Source organism: Nothoprocta perdicaria, unplaced genomic scaffold (assembly GCF_003342845.1).
Source record: "Nothoprocta perdicaria isolate Ctin4 unplaced genomic scaffold, notPer1 scaffold_3, whole genome shotgun sequence".
Classification (NCBI taxonomy): domain Eukaryota; kingdom Metazoa; phylum Chordata; class Aves; order Tinamiformes; family Tinamidae; genus Nothoprocta; species Nothoprocta perdicaria.
Window position 1 is genome coordinate 10,678,141 of NW_020455532.1, and position 10,547 is coordinate 10,688,687.

The 10,547-nt window shown below is 43.3% G+C and overlaps 1 protein-coding gene across 1 annotated transcript in view; it reads right to left on the minus strand.

Moving 5' to 3' along the window:
- Positions 1-186: 186 nt before the first annotated feature.
- The window catches only part of PTPRT (protein tyrosine phosphatase, receptor type T), a 288,987-nt gene continuing 278,626 nt past the window's right edge, over positions 187-10,547 (minus strand). The window contains exons 30-34 of the mRNA XM_026042039.1: positions 6,766-6,897; positions 4,003-4,128; positions 2,797-2,960; positions 2,192-2,327; positions 187-1,533 (exon numbers count right to left, since the gene is read on the minus strand). Of these exons, the coding sequence (XP_025897824.1) occupies positions 1,480-1,533; positions 2,192-2,327; positions 2,797-2,960; positions 4,003-4,128; positions 6,766-6,897 (612 nt within the window). The 3' untranslated portion in view covers positions 187-1,479. The remainder of the gene's footprint in view (positions 1,534-2,191; positions 2,328-2,796; positions 2,961-4,002; positions 4,129-6,765; positions 6,898-10,547) is intronic.

Below are 10,547 nucleotides of genomic sequence, written 5' to 3' on the forward strand. Positions count from 1 at the left end.
AGGCCTTAATGATTAACTACTTACATATACTCTTTTGGAAAAGCAATTTCTTAGCTGCAAAGAAGCCAGAGTAAGACCCAGAACCGTGGCAAAACACATCTGCTGTTTGTTCCCAAGAAATAGACTTGCACAGGCACCTCTGCAGAACAAAGCAAAAGCTGTTTTGCTTAAGATGGAAAGTTGCTGTGCTGGTCTAATGCATTTCTTAACGCATGTCACTATAGATTTCTGTGTACGTACATYGCCTTTCCTACAGCTTGGATGGGTTACTGCTTTTAAGTTTGCAGGGCTTGGAAATCTGGATAAATTGCTCAGTTATATCTGCCAGTACAACAGTTTGGAAAGAGTGAAGAAWCCATGATGAAACACAATTCTAAGATTACCCTCAGATTTTAAGCTCTGTGACCACAAACTTCTTTTGTTCTTTGCACAATGCCCTAGTTCAATTGGCTTCTGTAGTGACTAGGCCTCCTAAGTTCTACAGCAATACAAAGAATAAATAAAAAATAACTGTATGTAATATACAACCAATAAATACTAACTTTATACCCTGTCTTTTTTAAAGACACACTGCACCCCAGCAAATTCTTCAAAAATACGGTAACAAAGTTACCCGAAGTTGCAAGCCAAATGAAATTGGTTTGATGCAAATGTTTACTTTTAAGAGGTTAAATGGCTGTGAAAGTCTTTTAATGACAATGCTTTGTGAGCACTGGAAAGAATATGGAACAAGAGATGTAACCAGCCTGCGCACAGCCTTGGGAGTCTAGCAGAAACTGGGAGGAAACATTTGTGCAGAAGCCGAGGCAGCAAATACATGAACAGCTTCTCATTTCCGCTGTCTATTTTCATGCTAAAAGGAATCGGATATAGGAAGAGAATTCCAGCTTTGTGTGTGTGTGTTGGCCTTTAAATTTGGAAAAAGRAAACAAAGCAAAAAAGAGAATCTCCCCCATTTGCCCCAACAGGGAAGGCAGTCAAATTGTAATGAAAAGTTTCATATATCCCCTATGGCTATATCTCTTTTTTTTTTCCCCCAAATGACTGCTGCATGAAATTCAAAATTTAAAGCCCGGGATTTGAGAGCAAAACCATACATTAAAAAGGAGACATTTAAAAGACAGAATTCCCTCGCGGCRCCATCCCATCTCCACTCGGTAGCGAGGAGAGCAAAGATACAATCCGAAAGAGGAGAGAAGTCAGCGGGGGTTAGAAAGTCCCGTCCCCCAGCCCGCCTCCCCGGGCTGGTTCGTGCAGTCGGGGAAGCGGCAGAGGCTCCGGCTGAAAGCAGGCGGCAGCCAACACGGCATCGTCCCATCCCGCGGCGGCACCGAGCCCTGCGCAGCGCCGGCCTCCGGCTCCCGCGGGAGAGTTCCTCCTTCCCGCACGGTGTCACTGCCCTCAAGCACGGCAGAGGGGAGAGAGCGTCTGTCTGAGACGGGCTCGGGCCTTTCGGAGGCTCCTCGCCCTCCGCTCGGCTTAAAAGGAGCTCAAGTATTCCAGTGCAACTTCGTATACGAATCTATACTGTTCCTGGAGAGAGAGAGAGCAGAAAGTCGTGGCAGGAGGACACAGGTCCGCTCTTGCAGAGCCTCGCTCGACAAGCCACCCACAACCACCCTCCTCTCCCTCATTTATCCCGTTTGGCAGGGGCAGACCCACATTAATTGTATTTCATCGGGATCCTGGAAGCACACARCTAAGATTTACAGTCAACGTAAGGGGGAATACCCAGAGAGGCAGGCATGACGCGGGCCATTCGTTATCTCCCTCATGCCTGCACTACACGCGCTGCTTGTGAGGCAGGAACTCGGTTTGATCAATTGAGATGCTCTAATTCAGGACAGTTTAATCTCTTCGCTTGCAGGGAGCGAGGCCCTGGGTTCGGGCTCTTCTCCCATCCCAGTTTCAAGGCATGTAGGAGCACTCAGCCCTGGGCACTGCGGATGACTCCCCATAGTCTCAGGGAGGCAATCGGGAGCTTTGGCCTCCTGGAGGCAGCTGGATGTGGGAGAYGCTACCCCCTTATCTCAAGAGTAGAAGGAAGAGAAGGATCCATTTTATGTGCTAAGAACAGGACTGGTTTTAATGCTGAGGGCATTACACCAAGACTGGATTTGACTAATAGTGCTAAGCCAGCAAGCTCTGTTGCTGTCCCTGTGGGTGGATGAGGTGCAAGAACCAAGCTTACCAGYGACTCCACCATGTTGGATTTGTTATTCCGCAACGTTTTCACTATGTGGAACACATCGATGATATTTTGCTGTTGGATCATCTCACACACGCTGCAGATGGCACAGAAGGTGCCGCTGCGTCCCCCACCATTCCTAGGTGCAGAAGGAAAGAGGCAATAGGTAAAGCTGGCCAAGGCCTGAGTAATGGAAGAAACGAAGAGCAGCATGAGATGGGGATGGAAGGGACAGGTTGATCCCTGGTGACAGCAGACAGGCCCAGAACTGCAGAGCTGGCCACACAAGTATGAGGAGCCCTGCTGTGACCAGAGCTGGACACTTGGCACTGCTGCTTCTGCAGGTCTGGGCTGCAAGCGCGAGGTTAAAGTCCTCCTCTACCCGACACAAAGCAACRGTGTCTTTTTGGCTATTCATTATGCTTAGTAAGTTCTGGGGTCAGGATGCGAGGCTGTAGCACAATATTCAGCTTGAATTGTATTGCAAATGTAATTTAAACTTCATTTTCCCCAGCGGAAGCCTGGCAGCCTACCAGATCTGCAGCTCTATACTCAGCACTCAGCAGACAGAGCTCACAAAGTCACACGAATTTTCCAGGTAGACTTACAGGCAGTGGACAACAGTGCGTCCATCCCTGCCATCATACTGCTCCTGCCACTTCTCCAACCTTCTGACCACCTTCAGGAGGGAGCGTTTGGAAGGAGGGGTGTCCCTGTATGCTGGCCAGCCAATGTACTGCAGGTGCTGAACGATGCGGTATCCATCCTGGGGCTAAAACAAAGAGCATTTTCAAGATGATAAAATCAGAGCCACACAGCCACCCTCCTTTGATATTATCAATTATATTATAATATCACCCTCAGATGATATTATCAGATGATAAAAGTCTTCGCTGTGGGGGTCATAGAGGCTCAGTCTGATTAGCTGCAATAGTCGGAGCTGCCCCTGGCTCACAGGCAGCTGCCTTGGGACACTGTCAAGGTGAATATGGATCTAATTTTTCCATTCTTGTAAATGGACGACAAGGTTCATTCTGTAATGGCATAACTGAACTGCACAGACTCTAACACACAATCAGAGCCTGATGCATTACATGGGATGGAAATCTAATTTCTGGAGGCAGTTTCCCCTTCTGGTTAAAAAAAGAAAAAAAAAAAAGAAATGATGTATAATCGATTTGATCAATCTGAGCAAAACTATTGAGCAAAAAATCCTCTATTGAAATTCTTTGCATTGCAGCCCCTAAGTTGCATTGCCTGGGTCTGGTGGGCAGATAAACTTTGTGAGAACCATTTCAGCTACCCCGGGGCTGCAGGAGGCAGACAGGGAGCTGCTTACAGAAATGGAATTGGCTTATTTATGGGGAAACATTGGACTGGGAATCCCAGTCCAGCCAGTAAACTCTGCATCCATCTTCAGGGACAAAGCTACTGTAAAAATCCTGCACAGTAGTTGACAGATGGAGAGCAGCTGACATTATCCTAGTTTATTTCCTACAATATTGATGGTTTTACGTTGGCTACTAGGTGATTAATGGTTCTCAAATACACATGGAAAATGCATTCCATTTAAATGCAGATTTTCAACTCCTATCATCCGCGACAAGGTTCATTCTGTAATGGCATAACTGAACTGCACAGACTTTCTGCTTTCTGTCAAAAGTATCTTACTGGTGCAGACTGACGTAACTAAGTGTTAATTAAAGGAAGTAGCTACTATATTTTGCACTGGAAACCTTTTACTAGGTGAGAGATTCAAGCCAAAATAATATTTTACAGAATAAATGAGCAAACTCCTGTTTCACTGCTCTTACCCTGGCCATGTTGCAGATCCGGAATATCCGGTTGATGATATCTTCATCAATGTCTGCTGAAACAAACTCTACTTGGATGGGGCCATAACAGCAGGATGTCTTCTCTGGCCAGTACTGCATGCAAAGCTGATGAAAATACCACAAGAAAGAGAGAGCACATTAATTGCAAACAAGTAACCTTATGGCAACTCTTCTTTCCATTCAAATTTATAGCCAGGTCAAATCTGCAAACAATCCTGGATTTTTATTTTTTAAATGCACAATCTTTGCTCATGCTGATGTTGCTGAACCAAAAAAACTAAAAATTCTAACCACACAGGTTGCAATCCAATTATATGAAATCCATCTGGAAATAGATTGTGGCAAAAAAGAAAAAAAAAAAGAAAAAGAAAGAAAAAAAAGAATGGGATCTCATTAGTAGTTTCTGCTGAGATTGTATTTCTTCGCGCTTTCTTCTTCCTATTTTCAAGTGTAATTTTTAAGAAGCTTTGAAACCCCCAGATGCTCATTTGAACTTGATCTCAAGCTATTCAAGTTCAATCATTGTCAGTAATGACACCAAGTGTGTGCATGCCACTGCATTAATTCTGCATCCCCATTATTCCTTTGATCACACAGGATTAAATTTGGGATAGTCATGCAATCTTATGCATCTTTACCCTTGTTAGCTTTGCAAGATTAAAAAGTAAGCCAAGACCATGTAAGCAAGTCTTCCTTTGAAGGCTTCTTTACTCCTCACTCAGACTGTCAAGCAGCCTATGGGTCTCCTTTCAAAGCATTTCTCCAACAGGTAAGGGTATCCGAGCAGTGCAGATGCTTTAGGAAACCATCTCAAAGCACATCAGAAAGAGAAGGATCTGTCCTAATATTACAAATCTGCTTTCCATAAAGAAGGTCTGTGAACATCCATCTATCCATATGCAGGCTTTTACACAGTGCCTAAGTGGTCTGTTCTCTGAACTCTAAATGATTCTACTTGAACTTTATCTTTTTTTTTTTTTTTTTTTTTTTTTNTTTTTTTTTTTTTTTTTTTTTTTTTTACTGCAGAGTAGATTACAGGTTTACTCATCTATTTAATTCAATTCTTCATTTCAGCCATAGCTGGATGTGAAAGCACTTCTTGTGATTGTGTTTTCAAGCCCATTCTCTGCATCCACATGGGTGGAACACACTACTTGAGTGCACTAGGATAATATTTGCATGCAACTGTGGACTGACACTTTGGTAATGATCATGGCATAGCGCTCACATTAGATGAATAGGTAAATAATGATGATGTTGGCATAGAGTGATAATTGAGTCATAAGACAGTCGGGTTTCCTGTCCAGAAGCCTTGCTTTCATAGCTGGTATCAAACTGTTTTCCAAGGAAAGCATCACAGAATTGTTAAGGTTGGAAAGGACCTCTAGAGTTCATCTAGTCCAACTCCTCTGCTCCAGCRGGGACACCCAGAGCAGGGGGCACAGGGCGGCATCCASGCRGGTTTGGAAGATCTCCAGAGAAGGAGACTCCACAGYCTCCCTGAGCAAGCTGTGCTCAAAGCATGCTCACAGCATGAGAAATTGTGTTTGGTTTCCAGAAGGTGTATTTCTTTAAAGCATCAGGAAAAGATGAAATTTGCTTCTGGATTCAATGCCAAGACTCAGAAGCTTCCTAGGAGAATMTGATCAATGGTACAAAATACATGGCCCCTGGTTTCTTGCATGGAACCCCAGGACTTGGGTGCTTGTCACCACGACAGCCCATGGCAGAAAGATTGGAAGGCGGCAGTTCAGCTCCACGATGAAACGAAATCCCACAGCTCTCACCTCGCACAGAGATCCCCTCAATGAAAGCACGACTGGTTTCTCCTTTATTGTCACAAAGAGCTCCCAATAATCTTGCTGCCTTTGAGTACAGCAAGATTCAGAAGGCAGCGAAGAGACACATGAAAAATTAAACCATAAAGTACCAAGTACTCGAGGGTTCTTCTCTTGCTTAACGAGTGCTGTAATGGATGAATTAGCAATGCCAAACACTCTCTTTATACAAATTGCATGATTACTTTTTTGAAAGCTGTGATCTTCTGCCACTCATCAGCAAGGTGGCTGCAAATTCTCATACAGAAGGAATGGGAGCTAGTCCTCATCCAGCAAGACCTACTTCTGAAATAACATTATGTTTGATAAGAATGCAACTATCACGACTCCAGAAAGAAAAACAAACAAACAAAYAAAAAAACCTCCATGGCATCACGTGCTTCTCCAGAAACTACAGCAACTAACTTCACTTCTCTAGCCTATTTAATTCCATTGAGAAGCTCTCAAGTTCCTTCAATACAGTTACAGTATCTCTCTTGCTTCCATTCTTCTGGAACACCATGGGAACCGGCACGCTGACTGCACTGTTGCAGTTATAGCTGGGATCTCAGAAAATGAAGGCCAAGCAAAGACACTGACATTATGGGTAAGGAATAACATTTTTTTCAATCAAAGGAAAATAAGAAAAAGGAGAAAGCAGGTTTGAGAGGGAGTCATAGGCCTGCACATACATACATATAAAATCTCTGCTAACTGCTATGAAAATGAGTTGCCTTAGTGAGAGCCAAGGATCTTAATTTATTTGTGGACCCAGCTTTCAGCCTTCACTGTACCCTAAAATGTTATTTAGCCCTTTCCAGTTCCCCAATGGTCCTTTCTTTTTTTTTTTTTTTTCTTTTTAAATCCTCAAGAAAATGTATTTGAGAAGAAAGTCACATGAAAAAATGGTAAGAAAATCATGTACCTGTGCTGCATCCATCTCATTCAGCATCACGACGGAGGAGCAGTTATAATCAAAGACCAGCCTCCAGAAGTCTGCTATGGTGTTGGGCAGAGGGTGCTGGGTTACAATAAAGGCAGCAGGTTGCTTGTGGCTCTAACAAAAGAATAAGATTAGTTAAAAAAAAATTCAATCAACTTTTATTCAAACGAATATTATACCCAGGAGGCTACGGCTAGGCAATCTGAGCCATTTAACCAGATTATACAAATCACATATCCTTCTCCTTGTTATCGCTGTGCAATGAATGAATGTCTCATAATGGGATTCTTTTGCTCCCAATGAAGACATTTCATTAAAGGAGTGTCACAAGAGCAGAGATTACCTAAATCAATTATTTATATTTTGAGACTCAGCAAATAATTCTAATTCTACTCTTACTACTAGTACTACTAGTAGTAATATTAATAATGAGCAAGGAAATAGCCAGAAGCAGAATGTTATCCCTTCTGCTGCTAGGGACTCCAGGAGCTGCAGAAGGGATTAGCCCCCATCTGCTCTCGCTCCCTGGTGGCACGGTGCCACTGAAATGGCTCATCTGGATTTAGAGACGTCGCCTAAGAGCACACAGGGCAGCGTTCAGCCTGGCATTCGATGGCTGCTGCTACCTCGAGCAACTGTCAGTCTGCCAGGCTTGCTAAAAGACAAAGGATGATTTTGATTTTACAATATGGAAAGAAAGAAATACCCGAAGGATTAAGATGCCAGGTGGCAGGGTCAGCAATTTCTCCTCCACGTGGGACAGCTATGGGTGGAAGTGCCAAGTGGACTATGCTGGGGATGAGGGATGGTGCTGCCCATGCTCTGCACCTTGAGCATGCAGGGTGGGTGCAACTTGCTTTTGAGTGTGCATGGACAAACGTGGCGAAGGGAAATGAAATAAAGGCACTGAAAAGGAAAACCGTTGGGAAACCATGTGCAGTGCATTTTCCTGTTTCTTCCTACTCTGTATTTCAAGCCTAAGAGCACCAATAGGGATTCAAGGTTACACTGTACATACCAAGATAGACAATAGAGTGGTACCTAAAATGGAGAAACTTATTTCCTTCATCCTCCCATCCAAAGGCAAACCTTACAGTCAAGAACACAGCACTGTTTCTGCTAACTCATTTCATGATACATTAGCAGGCTGCATAATYGGCTGAGCAACCAGTTGAAGGTATTATCTGCTTGTAGGTTTTGCCAGTAGGAGAAAACAGAAACACAGCCCACCTGTTTCTTTGTTTTGAGTGAGGAGCCAGCCTCACTGTCCTGTCTTAAAGGGAAGGAAGTTGACAAACCAAGATGTTAATTCATCACATAACAGAGTACTTATTGGAAATAAAATACTCGCATCTTTCCCAAAACGTGCATTAAATACAAATCTACYAGCACTTCTGTAAGGCATGAACTGGACATGAAGGTACAGCCCCTTTGCTTAAGAAGCACGTTCGACTCCTTTGGGGGAAGGACAGAGACAGCTTTTGACCTTTCTTCTTAACAAGGCATTTTGCTGATGCAAATGCGACACTAAATGGTTGTCAGAGCAAAGACCCTAAGGTCTGTTGGCTTGAAAGGGACAGAGGTGGCGAACAGAAAATGCCAGGAGTCTTGAAGCCTCCAGAGTAGACCGAGTAGTCTCCTGCTCTCTGGACAGCAGCAGCCCTTTGGCCCTGTTTCCTTGAGAAGATTTTGCTGAAATCCAGACAGTGTGTAGGCTAACACGTCTTTCTTGTGATTGACTTGTTTTACCCATTAAGAATTTTCCTCAAAATTTCCAATTTTGTCTAAATCGTGGAGATTTAGACAAAGCTTAGACTTAAACAGTCCTCTGCTCAACCTGAACTGGAAGCCCAGATTAAGTGTTCCAATTTCTGAGGGACCTTCTCTCCTCCAGAGCCTCAATGGCTCTAGAAGCAGGTCCAAAAGGCCTTCTCTGCCAAATACTTCTCTGCCTAAAACTAATTGTGGTGAACTCGGTCCCAAGCAGCCTGACAAACTCTTTTCCTGAGACTAYAGCTGGAGCTTTATGCTTCCAAATCCTTTGGAAACAAAATGATAACCATTCTAGGAGCAACATTACCCTTCTGGCTCTACCACTTCCTTCATCACAACCTTAATGTAAATTGCAGGGCATCGTGTAGCTTAAGAACTGGGAGATTAGTAAAGATAAATATGGGAAACCTGTAAGGAAGCGGTAAATAAAATGATCAGCACTGGGGTGTTCTGTGGCCAGGCATTCCCTAGGACACRTCAATCTTCACACAAAGGAAGAACAAATGCTGGTTGAAGGCTAGATGGGATGCATGGTCTCTTGTAGAATCCATGCTTAGTACAAAATTTTGGACATTAAGCTACTGGAAAACAAATAACTGCGAGGTCTGTCCCCAACAGGGACAGCCCAGGAGGATCTGAGATTTAGKCTGTTACGTGACTATGTCAAGATCTAATTATTCTTCTATGAAAGGATAAGGGAATGTCAGAGAACATCACAAGTGGCTGAATTTCCATGACAGGCGAAACACAGAAGCATAGAATCCTTAAGGTTGGAAGGGACCTTCAGARGTCATCTAGTCCAACCCCGCTACACATGCAGGGTCAGAGAACGTGGCACAGGGCTGCATCCAGGTGGRTTTGGAAGATCTCCAGAGAAGGAGCCTCCACAAGCTCCCTGGGCAGCCTGTGCCAGGGCTCTGTCACCCTCACTGTTAAGAAACTTCTTAAGAAACATCTCCATATACAAAGGACATGAATCGGCAGCAATTTAGTAGGGAAGGGCGATGCTAGTTCAGAGTAATGCAGACTGAAATGTGCACATTCACAAGCCCTGAGAAATCACAGAAGAGTTAATTGTGCTTGGGCTGATTTGTCAAAGCACAAAACACATTAAAATAAAAAATAAAAAAAAAAAAAAGAAAAACTGTTTCCCCAGGCACAATTGTAATGAAACTATCAAAACCTTTCTGAACAAAAATATCTAAAAACCATTCCATAACCATTTGACTAACCCTCTTAAATACAAGAATATCACTGTTTCCCAAACAATGACGAATTGAACACAATTAAAAAAAGCCCCACTCTAGTCAACCACGCTTGGAAAAAACCCAATGACACTTAACCCCAGATCATATTTACACATACTCCACTTGCAATAATTAGGGGCTTTTACTAGCATCTGTGCTCAGAGACAGTTAGACATCACGGTAAAAAAGAAAYCACCAACATAATTTTCTATACACAAATGACCTGCCCTGCTAGATTCTATAAATACAAGGGGAAATGGCTTCAGACAGATTCACATCAGTTTCAGACTTTAAGTTTTTTTGCACATCTGACCCTTGTACTCCTCTAGTCTTAACTGCATAAGCTCAAACAAATTACTCCCTTGACACTGCAAACTATTCTTATCAAATGTACACCCGACAGGTCCTTCTGGTGAACATTTCTCTTCCAATTTACACATCAATCAATGCAAAAGTTGGCCTATCACTTCTTTGTCCATTGGCCCTTCTAAGATGTAACYCATAGTCTACATGACCTATTTTTGCATTTCTGTGAAGGTGACAAAGCTCTTGTGACTTTGCTCTGCTTTACAGATGTCAGCTGGAGAAAGTGCAGGAAAAAACACTCTTTGCTTTGGTTCCACCTCCCTCCCGAGCCTCTCCTTAATCCCCTCCATGCACACAAACTCAACACAAACTCAACACAAACTCAACACAAACTCAACACAAACTCAACACAAACTCAACACAAACTCAACACAAACT